Here is a 19,590-nt window from a genome sequence, read left to right as displayed (position 1 = left end):
ACGCTTTGTGAATGAACGGAGGCTCTAGAAATAATGTTCCCTTAGTTTCGGGGAAAGGCTTGATGCTATTCATCTTTATATTCATATTTGTAGTGATTGCTGTGTCCTTTTTGTATTATATTCGATCGCTTAGTAGTTTTGAAAATGATAGGACGCCTTATGAACACTCATCTCTGATCAAAAGCCAACTCGAAGAAGAAAATAAGAGCCTTGAAAAGGAGGTATCAAGGCTTAAAAGAGAGCTTGAAAAATGTAGTCATGTTATTCCTCCTACAAAGAAGGAGAAAAGGGTAGTTTCTTTCGGATTGTATGGAAAAGACCCCAAATACACCATCGGAGCATTAAGAAATGCAGAACTTGTAAAATACATTCTTCCAGGATGGGTTTGCAGGTATTATCACGACAAAACCGTTCCAAAAGAAGTTCTTGAGCAACTAACAGAGATGGGAGCTGAATTAGTAGATGTTTCTGACTCAGGAATCACTGGAGATATTGCTGGAATGTTTTGGCGATTCCTTGTTGCAGACGACCCAACTGTCGACAGATACATTATAAGAGATGTTGATTCTCGACTCAACCCAAGAGAGGCAGCAGCCATAGAGGAATGGATTGAAAGTAATTATGCTGTTCACAGCATGAGAGATCATCCAAATCACAATTACAAGTTCAATGGAGGTATGTGGGGCGCTGTGAAGGGTGCAATCACAGATATGAAAGGAAAGATTTTGCAATGGAAAAACAGAAAAAACTATGTTGCAGACATGGACTTTTTGGGCTCAATTATTTGGCCCATTGTGGAAGGAAAAGTTTTATCTCATGACTCTTATCACTGCCATCGGTGGCCTAATTCGCGACCTTTTCCAACGAAAAGAATAATGAAAGAGCATGTTGGACAGGTATTTGATCAGCTAGAAACACCAAGAAAAACAGATATATTCCCCTTCCTGGAAGCTCATAATCCTCCACAATGCAGAAAGAAGGAAGAATGGATCTTTGGATAAAGTTCTCAAGACTCGACGAAAGGGGATATGAAATTTTTGCATTTTCGAGCCTTAAAAAATGAAACACTTTCATGCAGTGAGATTCCAACTGATGATTGCGGTGGCCTTTATGTTGATCATCATCACAGTATTTGTAGTTAAGACGAGTAAATTCTTCATGTGCCCTTCCCCCGCTACTCTCGACCAAAAACCAGAAGGGGTAGTTACATTTGGCTCTACATCCTGCAAACCAAACAACATTACAATTATTAAGGAATGTATCTCAAAAGAAAATGAAGACCCCTCAATGAAAATCATTTCGAACGGACGAATACAAGATCCCGAATTAATACCATATTTTAAAAGGAATAATCCCTTTACCTGTGGTACCGATAAATGGCAGTTTCATTACGCCAAACGCCATTCAGACGCTCTTACAAATTTCAACGAAACAAATAAGTATCTAGTTTATCAATGTCGGAAAGGGTCATGCGCCGGGTGGGGTGATCGAATCATTGGAATTATTACTACATTTTATTTTACCTTAATTTCAGACCGTATATTTTTGATTGATCACACAAATCCAACAGATCTGGAGAATTCGTTGACATTTAACGCAATAGATTGGAGATTTTCTAGGCAGAAACAAAAGCTTGAAAGACTCTCCTCCAAATATTCTGATGTTTATTTTTGCGTGGTTGATAAGCCTCTCAGAAAACAGTTCGAGTTTGAGGATTTTAGGAGCTTACTTTCTACGGACGTAGAATTTGTTTTATTCAACGAACGAGTCTACACTTACATGCATGACAATCCAAAGCTTAGTGAACGAAGAAAAGAACTGGGTCTTGATCGTATGAGTTTTTTTGACATTTTTGGTTGTTTATTTCAGTTTCTATTTAAGCCAAATCAGTCAATGAAAGACCTTATCCAACCAATTTATTGGAATAATTTTAAGACTCACCCAACACAAAAAGTTATTGGGGTTCAAATACGAACTGGTGAGGGTGTTGGAGAGCCACCACGACTTCTAGATACAACAAAATCGGCGTTCTGGTCTTGCATCGATCAGGTGTCTGCAAGAATCAAGCAAGCAGCACCCAACAACACAGAGCCAAAAATCTTTCTGACAACAGACAGCAATGCAATCAAAGAGTACGCTAGACACAGATATAAGGACAGGCTAATTACATTCAATACGGAAATAGCACATGTTGACTACAGTGCATCTAAAGGTGTATTTCAGTCGACCCTAGCAGAATTTATGATGCTCGCCATGTGTGACGAATTCATCATATCACGCTCCAATTTTGGAGAAGCTGCTTCAATGTTGAATTTCAATTCTCGATACAAAATACCAGGGGCAAAATGTGATGTGGATCCACCTGAATTTGAACTTGCTTCTGGTCATATCATAATCAAAAGCTTTAAAGCACACTAGTAGTAGTTTCTTCAATGCTAGGCCTTCTTCAAAACTCTATCCAAAGCCTCCAAAATTGTTTTCACACTGTGCTCCACGTTCACTCTCCAATTTCCCCAATTGGTTCCACAATTTGAATTGTTACTATTGCAGACTACCTGAACATCGATCGTAGAGTAGTAAAACCAATTTACATCTCTTAGGTCTTTAAATGAGGTGAATGGTAGCATATCAGGACATATATGAACATACTGAGCTCCCTTTTTCAAATAAATTACATTTGCCATGCCTGCTCCCCTTCCTGCTATGAAAACAGATGCTTCATGAACCATTCTCATCTGCTCAACAATAGGTATCTTGCTAAATTGCACAACAATAAGGCGTGAGTTCTTGGGAAGTCTAGCCTTGAGAAGTGCAAGAAGGTCCTCTTCGTTTTCTACTCGTTTGTTGTTTGCATCTTTTCGTGACAAATACAACACGTTATGAACGGTATCGCTGTTTGGAACAAGAGAACGTTCATGCTTTGAATTGATAATTCCGAAATATGTCAAAAAGAATGTTCCCATTTCAAAATACAAGTCAAGACACTTCCTTCGGTTGGAAGCATCTTTAAGAGTAAAATGGTTACCATCTAATACTCTGCATGAGACGTCCATCCCAACGAATATTTTGTTAAAGTAAAAGTTCAAATCTTTGTAATTGCTTAAATATTTTTCATCCACCCAATAGACATGTTCATAACCGCCTGTTAAGGCGTACAATAATTGAACAGACTGATGGCTTGGAGACAAACACGAATCCTTTTCGTGACATGTGTATTTCCTATAGCTGCAACAGGTGTTGGTATGAAGCAATAATGCCACTGACGATTTAAAGGAGTTTGAGGAAGCAGCTTCTTGTAGATAGTTTCTTAGAGTATGATAAATAAACACATAAAAATCTATAACAGAGTGCCACATATTCTCAAGGTCGAGAGGAACGGGATTGAAAACTGCAACGTCATAAATGAGGTTGGTCGAAGAGCTTTGGTTGGGCCAAGTATTGATTTCTCCCTCAAAGGAAATGGCTTTTGGTCCTCCTTCCACCTTCCACCATAGAGGCATGGATGGCTCTGGTATGGTTGAATATTTGTTGATATTTACAAAAGATGTATTCCTTTTCCAATAGCTCCATTTTCCGTTCAACAGATGAATGAAATTAAGCTCATAAAAGGAATGGTCATTGGATCTTGCTTCCGCTGAATGGTGCTTGATTACTATTGGAATATTGGGGTTTTCCTTTGTCTTTGACAAGCGGTCGCTAGTAGTGATTTCTCCGAGTGTGTTGGTGCTGGAGGTGTTTTCAGGCTTCAAATGCTGCTGCCTGTCTTTCCTTAGCCTATAATAATTACAGGATGCAGCATCAAACGTGTTGTTTTCAACAGGGGAAAATCGATGAAGAAGGGAATACCCTGTGATGAAAAAATAGATCATTGATGCTCCGACAGCCATCATCACACAAAGGATCACAGCACCCAATTTCTGTTGCGCCATTCTCTTCTTGAATGAAAACAATGGTCGTATTTTTTTTCAATAAGGCTTTGTGCTTCTTCTTCGTCTTGGCACTCCAATCTCTCTACCTTAACAACAAATGTTTCAGAATCCTATTGCCTGTGTATGGTCACAAGTAATAATTATAATAATTATAATAATAATAATTTAATGATAGAGAGTGAAAAATTTACATTTGTTGGCCATTCAGGTCCACTTGAATTTCTTGTTTTTGCTCTGGTTTGGAAGCAACCACGTGTTCTGCTTCCACTGGAATGAGCACTGGTTTCTTCTTTTTCTTCTTCTTGTCTAATTTACGCCAAATACTAGTTTTCAATTCTACATAGTTGAATAATTGTTCAGGTACGTTGACACCAGTTGCCAATTCAAAACCTTCAAAACCAGGCGAAGAATTAATTTCACAAATCTTGTAAGTGTCCTTATCAATCAAAATATCCACACCAGCAAAGTCCAATTCAACACTTTGTGCGGCACTGATTGCTAACCATTCCAACAAGTTGGATAGTTTCACAGGCTTGACATAACCTCCTTGATGGAAATTGGATTTAAATCCAGATTTGGCAACACGCATCATGGCACCAATAACCTTTCCACCTAAAACAATAGCTCTGATATCTCTACCCTTACTGGCAGCAATGAATTCTTGAATGATCATTGGCTTGGAGGTATCTAACATGTCTCCAAGGCCCTTAATTTGATCTTCATTTTGAACGAGTAGTACTCCCTTTCCTTGAATGTGTTGCATTTTCAAATGTGAGTAGCATTATATTCATTTGTGTGAGTATGATTATATTAGATATATATATTGTTGGTAAGGATTACATTATATTGTTGTTGATGAATGATTATTATTGCATTTGTGTGAGTATGATCATATGCATAATATATGGTGTAAATTTAATTTGATGGATTGTGAATGCAAATTGGTCTTTGAGTAAATCCTTACCTTGTGATCCAGAAGACTTTTTCAAAATGATTGGAAAAGAAAAGTGACGTGAAATGATTGAAGTGTCAATAGGGAATCGAGCAATCATGGTCTTTGGAATGGCAATTTGATCTTTTGCCAACTGTTGAAGTGTTTGAAGTTTATCACGTGTCATTTCAAGAGACTCAAAACCATTCAACACTAAAATATCCAACTTTTCTAATTGTCTCACGACAGCCAAACCCCAATAATCAATACTGTTTCATATATAAAGGTGGGAGTGTGGTGAGATATATGATGAATAGAGTGTGGTGTGTGTGGTGTATGATTCGTATAGTGTGATGATGAAATGTATGATTCATATAGTGTCGTTATACCATCATTATAATTCTATCACTACTACTACTACTACTACTTACTGTGCTCCAAGTCTTGGTAAGACAGCATCAGGGAATTCCTCTCTTGGAATGACCTCTCCATCGTACATGATTGAATTCGATCCGTCGTGAGCCACCATCATGTCAAACTTTTGAATTTCCATCAATTCGACTTGAATATTTCTTCTCCAAGCAGTCTCAAAGAAACGTTTTGCAGAATAGGTATAATAGGGTAAATTATTCTTCATTCTTCTTCCGACAATGAGAATCCAAACCTTCAACATGGGACTCTTTAATTTTCTCTGATAAAAGGTTGTGTTTTGAGCATTGTAAATTCGAATCTTTTGTTCTTCTCCGATCACTCTTGGTTTCAGAACATACTTTTCATAATCCTTTGGAATGGTAATTTGAATGGTACGTTTTGATTTGTTTTTGGCTTTTCCGTTACTGAGAGTTTCATCGGAGGAAGAGCTTGAACTTGTTCCAGAATGATTATTTTGTTGAATAATATCATCCTTGAGTGAGAGATCGGCAGAGATGGTTGTTTGTTCAGATGATTCATCTTCATGAGGAGGATGATCCGATGTGCTGCCAGTTGAAGTCGTTGTCGTTGTAGCGATGGTTGCTTGAACAAAGCCTCGACTACTACTACCACCACCACCACCATCACTACTACCAATAGTACTGTAACAATAACCACACAAGGTAGCAATCAATAATAGGGCAATCACGAATGAAACACTCTGAGTAACTCTCTTGTGCGTGGACATGGTCGGAGAAAGTAATTGCATCATCAAGCTTGTCATTTGTCTCTCAAAATAATGAAAAGGAAAAACGATCTTCTTTGAGAGACTATTTTTTTTTTGATTGAAATCAAGAACAGAATAAAACGACAGCCATTTCACAATACGTGCTCAAAGGGTGACGTCATGCTATCCATGATCGACTCCAAAATAACCTCTGGGACACCAAAGGCATTTAAACAACAATGATCTATTTCGCCACCAGTTCAGGTTCCTTTTGAATGAAATACATTTCTTTTTATTATTAAATTTAAAGAAAAAAGCTAATGTAAGCATGGTATAAATTATTGATTCTTCTTGCTTTGATCTGCCAATTCAAGAATTTGGTTATTGGCATTCATATAGACAGCATATGGCAAAGCAGTTGGAATGAGAGCCAACAAGAAGAAAGTAGCCCATGTTCCCAAATGAGAATCGTGCTTTCTATCATAATCGGCTTGAGTAAGAACTGGAATTGGAGGTAAAATATTGCTCTTTGCGAAAAGCTTCAAGCCGGATTTTTCATCCTTTTCGGGAGTCAAACGATAAGAAGCAGTGGCATGTTGAGTGGAGATCTCACCAACACTCTTTGGAACAATGGTGTAGGTGAAGGAAACTTTCTCGTTGGTACCAATCTTGGCAAATGTAGCCTTTGATTCTCCTTCGATTAAATCAAAGGAACTCTCTGGCCATTCATTGTCTTTCACTTCAACATCATAGGCTGGTTCTTCACCCAAATTGTAGAGAGTGATCGTGAAGGTCATATTGGTATTGATGATGGCTTCAGATGGAGAAACGCTCTTATGCAAAAGAAGTCTTACATTGTGTTGTTGTTGTTGTTGAGTAGTAGTACTAGAAGTGGTTGGTTCGGTTGTTGTTGTTGTATCATCTTGAGCCAAAACTAGGAGCGAAGAAACACACAAGACCAAGAGGACAGACAACAGGCTTTTGGCAATGGAGACTTTGAAACTCGTTGATGATGATTTTATCATTTTTTTTCCTTGTTGGTGGCAGGAAAAGCTTGGCACCTCCTCATTACAAAAACACCTCACTATTAACCACATGCCAGCAAACAATTTCTTTATGCCAATTCAAAAGTTTGAAACAAATCATGTTCTAGCCTCTCGCTGAATTATTGAATTCAGCATGTGTCATTAATTGTTTTCTGTGCATCTTTGTTCATCGTCCCTGACATTCATCACTTGCTCTTTAAACCCTTCTCGTTGCACCATCATCATCACTTTCTGGACACAAACCCATAGACACCAAAAAAATGAAGCAAAGCTCGTTGTTCATAAATTCCCATCGATGCCAGATTCGAGGCTTATCGTCCTTTGCACTCTTGAATCATCATCACATGATCAATCATTCAGTTTGGTTTCTTTGTACCTCTCCATTCCCATCAATAATTTCCTCTCGGGAATTTTCCAGCACCCTCTCACCCAACGTGGAAGAAAGGGACAAGAGATTTTCTCATACCATCTTGCTGCCAAAGACTCCTTTTAAAACAAAGATTTCTGTAGAGGAGGAAATTAATTTACAGAAAATATGTACTGAATATGCATATCAAAGCCAAAAAGAACAACGATTGAATCAACCCAATATCAAAACATTTACTTTACATGATGGACCTCCCTATGCCAATGGAAATCTTCATGCCGGACATGCTCTCAACAAAATTTTGAAAGATGTCACCAACAGATACAAGATACAAACTGGTCACTTGGTTCAATTTATTCCAGGATGGGATTGTCATGGCCTTCCAATTGAGATAAAAGTTCTACAAGAACTTAAAAAAAAGAAGAAAATGGAAGTGAGTGGAAATTCTGATCCTTCCATTAGAAAACTGGCCAAAGATTTTGCAGAACAAGCCATCCAATCACAAATGAAAGATTTCAAGCGTTGGGGTATTATGGGAGATTGGGACAATCCATATAAAACAATGAATCCTAAATTTGAAGCTCAACAATTGAGAATTTTCTTGGATATGCTTAAAAAGAAATACATTTATAGAGGAAAGAAACCAGTGTTTTGGTCTCCTTCAAGTGGAACAGCTTTGGCAGAATCTGAATTGGAATATCCAGATGTTCATATTTCAAAATCGTGTTACATTTTATTTCCAATAGAAAATAACACAGGTGCAGAGGTTGAGAAATATGGAGAACTTTTTGCTGTTGTTTGGACAACCACACCATGGACCTTAATGTCTAATGAGGCAATATCTTACAATAATGATATTGAATATTCCATCATTTATGATCAGGACAAACATCGGAGATTAATCATTGCCTCCGACTTGCTAAAAACTGTTTGCGAAAAAACAGGTATCAAAAATTACGTGTTGTTGGAGGCAAAGAAAGGACAAGATCTCTTTGTGAACAATGGCAGCAGTGTTTCTCCAATCCACACTACTACTACCACGAATGCTACTACAAGTGCTACTACTACGATACCATTTTCTACAAGAATTTCATCCTATCAAAATCCACTCACACTTAAACTAAAAAAGACACTTCTTCCATTCTTGCATGGCTCTCATGTCACGACAGAGGTAGGAACTGGTCTGGTACACACAGCTCCAAATCATGGTATGGAAGATTTTCATGTTGTACGGGAAAATAACATTCCAATTGGTCCATGTTTTGTCGATGAACAAGGTCGATACAACTCAGAAACACCTCTTGAAGAATTGAGAGGATTACCTGTTCTCGAGCAAGGTAATCTTAGAGTCATTCAAATATTTGAAGAAGAATTATCCAAGTATTTACTATTCCGAGAAGATTACTCTCATCGATATCCTTACGATTGGAGAACAAAAAAGCCTATCCTTATTCGAATGACTGAACAATGGTTTGCAGAATTGAAAGATTTGAAACATCGAGCAAAGGAATTTATCGATGAAACGATTGAAATGATTCCAAACACGGGTCGCAATCGTTTGAAAGCCTTCATTGAGTCGAGAGACGAATGGTGCATCAGTCGACAGCGCACCTGGGGAGTTCCAATTCCCGTTTTTTATCGGCGGCGAAATTCATCACCCGAAGAGGAATATCTCGCAACGAGTGAGAGCATTGGGTATGTCATTGGTCTGATTGAACAACACGGAACGGATTATTGGTTCGAAAAGAGTGAGGATGAATTATTGGCTCCACCCTATCGAAATCAAGGCTGGAAAAAAGGAACTGATACATTGGATGTATGGTTCGATAGTGGTACCACTTGGTTTAGTGTCATGAAGGCTTCTGGTATTCCTCTTCCTGTCGATGTTTATTTAGAAGGTTCTGATCAGCATCGTGGATGGTTTCAATCTTCTCTTTTAACAAGTTTGGCCTATCAAGGTGTTCCTCCCTATAAGAAAATTGTGACACATGGATTCATTACGGATGAGAATGGAAAAAAGATGAGCAAGTCATTGGGTAATGTGATTGAACCAGAGAATTTGGTGAGCAAGTATGGAGTTGATGTGTTGAGATTCTGGGTTTGTTTCAGTGATTTTACAGTCGATGTTTCTATTGGACAGAGTGTGTTTGAGAAGCTTTCAACGAACTTGAAGAAGATTAGAAATACCGCAAAATTCATGTTGGGTGTATTGGCAGATTATTCACCACCACCACCACCACCACCACCATTAACATTACCACCTCAAAAGATTACCATTCAACCAAATGGACCTCATGATGGTGAGACACAACAACAACACTGCTACTCCAATTTAAGTGAAGCAGATCTGTACATTATTGCACGAGTGAAACAATTTTGTGATCAAGTTACAGAGAGTTATGAACAATTTAGTTACTATAAGGTGACTCAGCATATCATGACATTCACCTATGAACTTTCTTCATTTTATTTGGATCTCATCAAAGATCGATTGTATTGCTCCAGTGAGGAAGTGAGAAGACCATGTCAAAGAGTGGTTCAGTACATTCTTGATTGTTATACCAAAGCTATTTCACCCATTCTTTGTCATACTGCTGAGGATATTTATCAATGCATGACCTATAAGAAACATAAGAGTTTGTGTGAGGAGGGTTGGTTTATTTCTCCTGAAGAATTCTTTTCAGAGATCTCACTGCCTAACGTTGAACAAACAGTAGAGAAATGGAACTTGATTATTGAGCTTAGACAAGAAATTTACAAGGTTATTGAGAGGGCAAGAATGGATAAGGCGTTCCGTACAAGTAATGAGGTGATGGTTCACATTGAAAGAGTTGATTGTGAAAAATTGAAAGAAGCCATCACACCTCTTCTCAAACCATGTTCAACGAATGACCCAGTATCCACACAACTGGATGAGATTATGATGGTGTCTCAAGTGAATTGGCTTAATGAGGCAACTTGTGAGTGCCTCTATTCACATTCATACAACACAAGTATTGATGGTTCTCAGGTCATTCTCTCCATTTCAAAGGCCAGCCATCACAAATGCCCTCGATGTTGGCGCTATACAAGTACAGTTGAAAATGAAACATGCCAAAGATGTGAGAATGTGTTAAATACCTCACTCAAAGCACCAATTATGTAGATTAATTGCAAGAGAGTGACGTTATCATTTTCATCAAGGCACCATCTTGAGTTGCTTCATGCTCATTTCATTTTACTTTTTAAGGCAGTTGTCTTTATTGAAATAAAATAAAGACTGCTCACTACAAAACTTTGTCAAGAGCACCGAAACGATCTTGTTGTCTTGTGCATGATACAGATCTATCTTTAAATTATTCTTTAAATTATTTAAATGTAGTACAGAGGACACGTTCTGAAGCATCTTTTCCTTCTCCAAATAACTCTTCATGTCACTTCGTTGCATATTTTCATACAAACAGGGACAGTACGTATTACATTTTGGACCATTGGAATGCACAGCTTGAGGGTGTTGGGGTGGATTCAATTTGTTTGTTACAAAGCATCCGCTGGCATTAACGTGAAAGAAATCGCAAGCGAGATAGGATGCCAAAAAAATTGAAGATCTGCAATCTCCAATGATGGGAAATTTGTTCTCAATGTATAAATATTGAACTACTGCTTGGTCATCGACTTTTTTAAAATCTATTCCATCAGGCATGACCGAAAGGGCAGTCTGGAAGAACTTCTTAATGTCTTTTTTTCTTCCTAAATACATTCCAGAGTTGAGGTAAAAAAAACCTAAGTGTCTTGGACAGTATGCCTTAACTGGATAACCAGATCGGTACTTAACCAAAAAGTTTCGATCAAAATTCTTTCATCAGTGTTTCATTCAATGCATGAACGATCTAAATTGGAACCTATAACCTACCTTTATAAATACTCCAAACTCTCCTTCTGGTGGCCATTTATTTCTCTCGCTGTTGAAAATAATTGGCCAGTCGAGTGATGCATTCAATTCCTTGAAATTTTCTTCTTTCAGATACTCCATGTAGCCATGGATCATATCCTTAGTATCTCCGGTAAACATTGAATCAAGTCCATCAAAAAAGAAAACGAAATCTTCTTCATGAATGTAATCGGATACTGAGCTCGTAAGAAAATCATTGACGCGAATAAACTTCTTGAAATGCGCTTCTTAAGTTTTAGAAAAGTGTCTTTAACTGATGATTTCATCACTTACCATATTCTTGATCACCATAACCAACCACAACAGGAGGTATCTTGTGGTCCAGATTTCGAGAAAAATAAGAAGAAATGAAGGAAGAACAAGCCACCTCAATATTTCTATTTGATACACTATCCTGATTTAAGAAATCAAAATTAAGATAGGTGATCGGGAAGACTTTTTTTTGAAGTAACAGGTCCGAGGGGTCGTTAGAAGTCTTCTTTGGCACAACAGAAGGATCTTCATCATTTGGTTTTTTGCGATTCTTCGAGGAAAGAGTACTACTCATGGATTCGTACGCGATCGTTCCTTGGTGGGCGATGTGTCTATTCAGAACAATATAAAACAAACCACAAGCTCCCCACACTAAAAACATGGCCACCCACATAAACCTTTTAGGCTCCATTCCGTTCATTTTTTAAAACTTGCGGCGGTTGAACAGCCTCACCATGGCGACGTCCTCATTCAAGAATGCATTGAGGCAAGGCTCATGGCATCCCCATATCGAGTTCCATATGGATCACCTTTCCGTGAACCGCCACCTTAATTATCTCCTCTCCAACTCGGTCTGAAAAAAATGAAAGGCCAACTCAAGACTCTCATCGCCTTAATTGTGTTCACAGGCTTGGGATGGACGATAATTCAAATGATCACAAGCTATTACAGGAAACAAGGAGCAACCGAATATTTAAAATCGGAATCAATTTCTACCATGCGAGAGAATGAAGTGGCTAAGAGTACAACAACATCCACTACCACTACCACCACGAACCTCCTCAAATCCATAACGACCTCCGACGTGGAACTCGTAGAAATATTTTCCGTTGAAAAAGGTATTTCCAGAAACAAGGCTTTTCAAATGCAAGGAAATCAATGCACAGCCACAAGAAATGCAGCAAAAGCAGCTTCTTCTCTCGAGGCACTCTCGACTTTTCAAAAAGAAAGTTGGCCTAATTTTTCTCCTTCCGAAAAGGAAATACAAAATGAAACAGATTTCAGAGAATGGATTTCAAAGAATATCGACTTGTGGAAAGGAATTGTCAACATGAATCACGGTGAGGAGTTAGATATGAAGAAACTTGAACTAAATTCTCTTGGTATGACTCTCAACGCTAACCTTAAACCTGATCAAGATCATATTCCTATTTGGTTACGAGTCTACAGAAGAGTTGATCCGTTAAAGCAAGTTCTTGATGCAGTGTGTCAAGTGGATGACATTAACAAAACCATTCTTTTCGTTACAGTGGACGGCGACAAGTTTGAAAATATTATTGATCTATTGTTGGGAGTGCAATGTGTCAAAATCAAGATATACTTTCATCCATATTTCTACAATAGAAAATCACTCCAACTCACACATATATCGAGCAAGGCTTTGGTGTTAAATATACATTACTCGTATGGAATGTTCATGTTAATCTCTCTATTCAAATATCCCTATGTAATCACCTTAGAAGATGATTTGCAACCCAGTCCTGACTTTTATCTTTTCCATAAAATTCTCTACAGAGATGTCTACGTGAATAACATCTTTAGAAATAAGGAAAAGATATTTTCAATTGGAGCATATACACACGGTCCTATTGTGGATTGTAAATTTATCACAAATCGATTGCTGAATGAGGGATCTTTGTGTAGTTTGAGACATTTGAATCAATTGGTGACTGAGTTCTATTTTCCAGGATGGGGGTCTGGTATTGAGAATTCTATATTTTGGGAATATTGGAGTGTTTGGAAGAACCATCCACATGTGATTTATGATGGTTTGTTAGCAATGTTAAGGAGAGATCGATTCACTCTCATTCCATGTTCACCAAGAATTCGTTTGTTGAGTAATATGGGTACCAATGGTCCTGCCAATCATCGATGGGACTTTTACTTGAGCTATTTTGGAAGATGGACAAGCAATGAACATCAACCCTACGAAATTATCAATTCTATAATTTCATAATTGACTCTATCATGAATGTGATGGTTTGAAAAAGACGATGGAAGGAGATTCACGATGGAATGATTGCATTCAAACTAAAGTCACCCAATTGAGTTACTGTAGGTAACATCCCAATGATTAGTTAATGCACTGTGACGACAATTTTATGGCTCGTATTTTTCAATGAAAATTGAGTTGGGTTGTCGTATTCCCAAAAAGAAAAATCATTTAAAAAAAACATTTTATTTTATTTTTTAAAAAGTAAAAAATCCTCGACATCTATTACGATGGTACGTGATGATAGAGATTTCCATTTGTACGAATAATTCTTTACAAATGTACCACTGATGCTCTCTCTGGAGCACCATCATCATCACTCCTATTATTTTCATCATATTTATATACTAACTCACTGATATATTGTTGCGACGATAATGATCATTATCTTTACCACATGCACCTCAACATTCATGGAACCTGACAACATTCATGATGGATTCATCATCATGTCTATCTCACAACCATGTGTATGTATATATATATACATACATTCAAAAACTCAATGGCTCTACTTGTCCATCATCACCACCTATCCTTCTTCCCACAACAACAACAACAAATTGACAACTATCGTGTTCAAATTGACTTGAACAACAACAACAACACTTGAACAACACTTTCAACACTGAACTCTCACAGGTTTATTGGCTCGTTTCAGTTCCCTATGAAGGTACATCAGAGAGTGATAGCAGTAAGACCTTCAAATTCATCAAGGACACTCTTCAACATCAACAACGAGTGTGTGAATGCATTGAATTCAAAGTACCAAAATTGAAAGTAGGAACTGTGGATCAATTATTGCAACTCTCTGATGACTTTAACAAGTATGATAGCAATTGTGAACAAATTACAATGAAAGCATTGAAGACATTGGCTGATGTTTGTAGGTTGATAGTTCCATTTTATATTATTCACTCACATTCATACTTCACATTCATACTCACTTCACACCTATTATTAACACCTATTATTAACACCTATTATTAACACCACTCTTCAACTGGACTTATTTCATTCAACACAATCACTGTACTTTTACACCACTCTTCAATTGTACTTTTCACCACAGCTGAACTCACTGAATCCAGTGATTTTGTTCCCGAAGTCATTCTCAAAGAAGATACAAGTGTTCCAGTTCAAACCTATCTTGACTTTTTCCAATGGGATGATTCACAATTTCTCATTAACAAACCCATTCGAGAGATTGCTGATTCCATTCACAAGAAGACAACCAAATTGGATGAAGAACTTCGTTTCAAGATTTCAGAATATACCAATTTGAAACAAAATGTTCAACAATTGGAACGTAAAACCAGTGGTAATCTTACTGTTCGTACATTGGATGGTATTATTAAGAAGGAACACGTGTTGGAGACTGAATATTTGACCACAGTATTTGTTGTCGTCTCAAAGTCTTCAATTAAGGAATGGGAACAAAATTATGAGAATTTGACTGATATGGTAGTTCCAGATTCTTCTGAATTAATTTATGAAGACAATGATTCTGCATTGTTCAATGTTGTGGTTTTGAAAAAGATTGCTGATGATTTTAAGAGTGCATGTTTGAAGAGAAAATTTGTGGTTCGAGAATTCACCTATGATGAAGATAAGGCTAATTTATCACACATGGAAAAGGAAGAAATGGATGAAAAGTTAAAAAATACCAAAAAGGAACTTGTGGATTGGTGTCAAATGGTATTCTCTGAATGCTTTACTGCATGGATTCACTTGAAAGTACTCCGTGTCTATGTAGAATCTATTTTGCGTTATGGTTTACCACCTTGTTACACTGTGACTCTTTTGAAGATTAAACGAAATGAAAAGAAGGTTCACAAATTCTTTAAGGAACATTATGGACATTTGGAAGAACAAATGTATGGAATGGGTGGTCAAGAGAATTCATCGGTGGATTTGGCTGGTATGGGAAGTGCTGCCATGATGTTAAATAATTATGGTATGGAATGGGCACCCTATGTCTTGATTACTATTAATACTTCTAATCCATTCCTTAAATTGGAATAAAGAGAGTTGAATTGAGTTATTTAGAGTTAAATGATCGAGTGGTGATTTTGGACTATGTGTTTCGATTTTCGCTGCTTTTATTGCTGTGTCAGAGATGAATTTAATTTCGTTTCGATCAAGAAGAAGGATTGCATGTAATGATCGTGTGATGGCCATACTACTGCTTTCGTTTGTAGATTTGCCACCTTGCTCCATCCTTCCCTTCGCTCATCAATTGCCACACAGTTCCTCCTGCCTTAATTGTTTTCTCAATTTTTTCAGTCTTCAATGTGCCAACATCATGCAACATCAAATATTTAGGTTTGCATTCTGCATCAATGGTTTCATATTCAGCCCAACCAGTGTATTCATTTCCATCAATAAGAACAGCATCAAATTGGATTGCCAAACACAATGGATGCAACCAAGGAACGGACTTTTTGGAGAGTTCAATATCTCGTTGATAGTACAATCGAAAATGCTCATCATGATTTGGAATTTCATCAGGTTTCAAATACTTTTCAGTGGGTACTGTTCCACCCAATATAAATCGTACTGGGAGATGAGCAAACTTTTTCCTTGCATACTGCCATGCAGGTTCATAGAGTTCAATGGTGTAGAGTAGTTTATCACTGCCTGATTCTTGTAATCCTTGAGCAATGCATTGAGTTGAACCTTTGATTCAAAAACATGTTTTCAACATTGATGGAAGAAATGAATGTTCATGGATCCAACATGATGAGGGGATCAGCCCGATGAAAAACTTACCTCCTCCGAACCATGTACCAATTTCTAATACGGTACGAACATCTTCCTGTTTTGCAAGATTGTATAAGGCTTTTCCAAACGTTGTTTTCATGGTTACCTGCCCATCATTGCCAGGAGGTGTATCCGATATTGAATAACATTTACATTCTTGAACAGGAGGACAAGAAGCCTTCAAATCAACAGGTGCCATGATTGAGGATACTTTTGGGCAATAGGGTATACAGGCTTTTTCGGAGAGATGTTGATTGCTGCTGATGCTGGATGAAGGAAATATTGTTGGTGTTGAGGAAGATAGGGATGAGGAAAAACTTCTGAGGTGATAGAACATGAGACCAATCATTGAAACAACAATTAAGATCACAAAGAGTCGTTGTTGCGGATGCATTTTTTAAGGGGTTTGGACCCTCATGATGACCTCACGTTTAGGTGGAATTATGTTCTTGATGATTTCATTAAAATCGTCCATTAACGTATTACTTGCTGTGTTGCTAATGTGGGAGACCTCATAGGCCTGAAGAGCAGTGGAGAGAACATATCCTAAATTATCATCCCATGAAGTGTTCAAACCGAGATCTTTTCTCAAATCACCGATCGCCTTTTTCAAGGCAGTTTCAGTGTCCCTCTCCAACTGAGAACTGTTCACTCTTGGTGGAATGAATGTCACAGGGTCCAATTTCCTCACAAGTGAAAGTTTCATTTGGCTCATACTCTTCCAAAGGGTTTCATTTTCCAAATCGAACACACAATCGCTCACATTGTCCGTTTTTTGAATATTGGCATAGTAAGAGTTATAAATACACATCCTACAGTAAGCAACTTGTGCTTGTCAGAGTGGTGCACAACCCTCGGATGACAATTTCCTCATGAGCAACAGCAGCAGCAGCACATTTGACCTTCTCCTTCCTTTTAAAGAGATGAGGATGACTTGGGTAAATGTTCAAGATGATCTCTTATTGCATGAATCACATCATCAGGAGGAATTTCAAGCATGGATGAGTGTCTTCCTTTTCCTGCAACCGTGGAATAACGTAATTTCAAATTCCTTGAAAAACACATATAGTCTGCTGGAAGAAACATGTCAGAATTATTGTCCCATGTAAACTCCACAATGGCTGTGACATGTGGTCTGCAAAAGATGATATTTCCCAAACTGATTGAACAAAAGATCGCAAACAGGGATGTGAATCAATTTCTTGAAAAACGACAAATTCAGTCGCTCATTCACTTACCTTGCTCCATGTGGTGATAGAATGATATCCGATTCAAAGAATTTCTTAGCCACAAGAATCATTTGTTGAGATTGTTCTTGATCGATAATGTAGTCTTGTACGGTGTGATCTTTAGAAAATACCTCTTGTACTCTTTTCAAAATGTCCTTGTGGTTACGCACCACTCGACTACCTGCTCCTAATCGATGTATGATCGTGATGACTTTGTGAGCAGTGATTGGAGGTTTACCAAATCTCTTCTCTAAACTCTGAATGAGCATTTGATTCAAATTCAAAAATTCGGCAATATTCAGGTGTGGAAAATTGTCATCATCCGCATGAAAGAGGTATAATTTACGAGCTCTCATCACTGTTCCCAATTGAGTTTCAACGAGAGGTCGAGTTCCATCAATCACTTCAAGATCCTTCATTAATTGATAAAACTTTTTAGCCAATGGGTTCGAAGGCCAAATCAGAGGTACTTGTTTTGGAATTTCATTGTACATTCGAACAAGTCGAGGAAGAATCTCAACTGGAAAATGTCCAGGAGCTCCTGGATAGACACTATAACCAGGAGATGCAAGAGAGTCAAAGAATCGAACCCTGGAAGAGGATTTCACTTTTGGAACCATTTTACGCTCGAGTTGAGATTGCACAATTTCACCCGAATCGGTCCAAGTGGCCCAATAAATATCCTGATGAAAACTATTCTCATCGACCCATGCACAATTAATTTCTAAAATCCATGCCTTTTGATTGGCTGTGTGTTTGGAAAAAGATGTTAAATAATTATCATGATGGTGAATGGAACGATGTTTTCAAAAGATTAAACAGTGTTTGATTGTTTCAACAAGGTTTGAATATGTGTCGAAATATTTCATCAATTGTTGTTGATGATGTTTTCAAAAGATTAAACATGTTTCGAATGTGTTTCGAAGTATCATTCCATGGAAGGGTTTGGAATATATCAAGTTTGAAAAAGTATTATTTTCATTACATCATTGATATTGCAACCGAACAACAACCACAATATAAAATTCAATAACCTACGCTTGGTGCAATAACCTCCTTCCTTAAAGGACCTCTTTGCTCCCACTCGACACTTATCGGTGAGCTCTTTGAGGTAGGGTCGAGTGGGCTCTCTGCAAAATATTTCCTCCGTCCAAGCAGAAAGTTTTGCTGGCTCCGAGACAGTTCGATAATAATCCATGTCTTCTCTTGACAAGATGAATTCTCTAAAAATTGACATTTCTTGAGGGATCCTTAATCGAGAGAAGACTCTTGCAGAACGTGAATCCTTCCATTGGGATTCCTGAGAGAAGTGATTGGTAAAATAACTCTCTGGAAATTTATGGTTGAAGGCAACTTTCAATGGTTCATCCAAAGGACATTCGGTTAGTTTCTTGTTTGAATAGGGTTGTTGTTGTTCCGATCGGAGTTGAATGAGAGAATTCAATCCATCCTTCCTCGAGGAATGAGAAGGTTGCTGTTGAGATTCAGACAAGTGCAGTGTCTCTGCTGAAGAGGAACCAGTTAAGGAGGATGGTATATTCCAATAAGGATGGGATGTTTTAAAAGCATCATCATCATTCTCTTCTCTTCGAAAAACCCCTCTCAAATTCATAATAATCCCTACTTCTAACAAGGCGAGAAGAAACATCACTGCCACCACGAATGCTTTGGTGTTGAAGGAAAGACTCATTTTTTGGTGCTTTCTTTGCTGCTGGTTGGTTGGTTCGAAAAAAACGCGCGTGTACTATTTCCATCCTCATGATAGAAATTCTGAACCCTACCCATATATTGTGATAGATTTAAATCCATCCTCACTCTGGCTATCTTCCAAGTCCTCGTTGCCCATACTATGGTTGGCCAATGTCACCAAACGACACTACTTGAATGCATACGGACAGCTCAGTGACTGGACAGCTCAGTGTACCTCTAGTATACCTCCATCACACTTCCAAAAGTTCTTACCTCAATTTGTTTGTCAAATAACATCTCACACACACCTCTCAATCGAAAA

At 37.9% G+C, this 19,590-nt stretch overlaps 12 protein-coding genes across 12 annotated transcripts; 5 read left to right on the top strand and 7 right to left on the bottom strand.

Moving 5' to 3' along the window:
- Positions 1-11: 11 nt before the first annotated feature.
- FDP41_004836 (uncharacterized protein) lies at positions 12-1,001 on the top strand (the record flags this gene model as incomplete). The annotated part of the gene is made up of 1 exon (XM_044708294.1): positions 12-1,001. One exon carries the CDS (start codon positions 12-14, stop codon positions 999-1,001), a length of 990 nt encoding a protein of 329 aa, XP_044560874.1.
- Positions 1,002-1,158: 157 nt separating this feature from the next.
- FDP41_004835 (uncharacterized protein) lies at positions 1,159-2,418 on the top strand (the record flags this gene model as incomplete). The annotated part of the gene is made up of 1 exon (XM_044708293.1): positions 1,159-2,418. One exon carries the CDS (start codon positions 1,159-1,161, stop codon positions 2,416-2,418), a length of 1,260 nt encoding a protein of 419 aa, XP_044560873.1.
- A 17-nt stretch (positions 2,419-2,435) lies between these two features.
- On the bottom strand, positions 2,436-3,929 carry FDP41_004834 (uncharacterized protein; the record flags this gene model as incomplete). Its single annotated transcript, XM_044708292.1, has 1 exon — positions 2,436-3,929. The coding sequence occupies one exon, from the start codon at positions 3,927-3,929 to the stop codon at positions 2,436-2,438; it is 1,494 nt and encodes a 497-aa protein (XP_044560872.1).
- Positions 3,930-4,116: 187 nt separating this feature from the next.
- FDP41_004833 (uncharacterized protein) lies at positions 4,117-6,019 on the bottom strand (the record flags this gene model as incomplete). Its single annotated transcript, XM_044708291.1, has 3 exons — positions 4,117-4,676; positions 4,894-5,129; positions 5,292-6,019. The coding sequence occupies 3 exons, from the start codon at positions 6,017-6,019 to the stop codon at positions 4,117-4,119; spliced, it is 1,524 nt and encodes a 507-aa protein (XP_044560871.1).
- Positions 6,020-6,336: 317 nt separating this feature from the next.
- FDP41_004832 (uncharacterized protein) lies at positions 6,337-7,023 on the bottom strand (the record flags this gene model as incomplete). The annotated part of the gene is made up of 1 exon (XM_044708290.1): positions 6,337-7,023. One exon carries the CDS (start codon positions 7,021-7,023, stop codon positions 6,337-6,339), a length of 687 nt encoding a protein of 228 aa, XP_044560870.1.
- A 281-nt stretch (positions 7,024-7,304) lies between these two features.
- FDP41_004831 (uncharacterized protein) lies at positions 7,305-10,556 on the top strand (the record flags this gene model as incomplete). The annotated part of the gene is made up of 1 exon (XM_044708289.1): positions 7,305-10,556. One exon carries the CDS (start codon positions 7,305-7,307, stop codon positions 10,554-10,556), a length of 3,252 nt encoding a protein of 1,083 aa, XP_044560869.1.
- Positions 10,557-10,628: 72 nt separating this feature from the next.
- FDP41_004830 (uncharacterized protein) lies at positions 10,629-12,015 on the bottom strand (the record flags this gene model as incomplete). Its single annotated transcript, XM_044708288.1, has 3 exons — positions 10,629-11,246; positions 11,304-11,518; positions 11,616-12,015. 3 exons carry the CDS (start codon positions 12,013-12,015, stop codon positions 10,629-10,631), a joined length of 1,233 nt encoding a protein of 410 aa, XP_044560868.1.
- Positions 12,016-12,177: 162 nt separating this feature from the next.
- Positions 12,178-13,551, top strand: FDP41_004829 (uncharacterized protein; the record flags this gene model as incomplete). Its single annotated transcript, XM_044708286.1, has 1 exon — positions 12,178-13,551. One exon carries the CDS (start codon positions 12,178-12,180, stop codon positions 13,549-13,551), a length of 1,374 nt encoding a protein of 457 aa, XP_044560867.1.
- Positions 13,552-13,817: 266 nt separating this feature from the next.
- FDP41_004828 (uncharacterized protein) lies at positions 13,818-15,612 on the top strand (the record flags this gene model as incomplete). The annotated part of the gene is made up of 3 exons (XM_044708285.1): positions 13,818-13,820; positions 14,230-14,473; positions 14,660-15,612. The coding sequence occupies 3 exons, from the start codon at positions 13,818-13,820 to the stop codon at positions 15,610-15,612; spliced, it is 1,200 nt and encodes a 399-aa protein (XP_044560866.1).
- A 157-nt stretch (positions 15,613-15,769) lies between these two features.
- Positions 15,770-16,687, bottom strand: FDP41_004827 (uncharacterized protein; the record flags this gene model as incomplete). Its single annotated transcript, XM_044708284.1, has 2 exons — positions 15,770-16,266; positions 16,360-16,687. The coding sequence occupies 2 exons, from the start codon at positions 16,685-16,687 to the stop codon at positions 15,770-15,772; spliced, it is 825 nt and encodes a 274-aa protein (XP_044560865.1).
- Positions 16,688-16,747: 60 nt separating this feature from the next.
- On the bottom strand, positions 16,748-17,161 carry FDP41_004826 (uncharacterized protein; the record flags this gene model as incomplete). The annotated part of the gene is made up of 1 exon (XM_044708283.1): positions 16,748-17,161. One exon carries the CDS (start codon positions 17,159-17,161, stop codon positions 16,748-16,750), a length of 414 nt encoding a protein of 137 aa, XP_044560864.1.
- A 104-nt stretch (positions 17,162-17,265) lies between these two features.
- FDP41_004825 (uncharacterized protein) lies at positions 17,266-19,269 on the bottom strand (the record flags this gene model as incomplete). The annotated part of the gene is made up of 3 exons (XM_044708282.1): positions 17,266-17,509; positions 17,589-18,327; positions 18,618-19,269. The coding sequence occupies 3 exons, from the start codon at positions 19,267-19,269 to the stop codon at positions 17,266-17,268; spliced, it is 1,635 nt and encodes a 544-aa protein (XP_044560863.1).
- Positions 19,270-19,590: the final 321 nt, after the last annotated feature.

The sequence above is a fragment of the Naegleria fowleri genome (genome assembly GCF_008403515.1).
Source record: "Naegleria fowleri strain ATCC 30894 chromosome Unknown tig41, whole genome shotgun sequence".
Taxonomy (NCBI): Eukaryota; Heterolobosea; class Eutetramitea; order Acrasida; family Naegleriidae; genus Naegleria; species Naegleria fowleri.
Note: the sequence above shows the minus strand (reverse complement) of the source record. Positions and strands in the feature narration are given on the sequence as shown.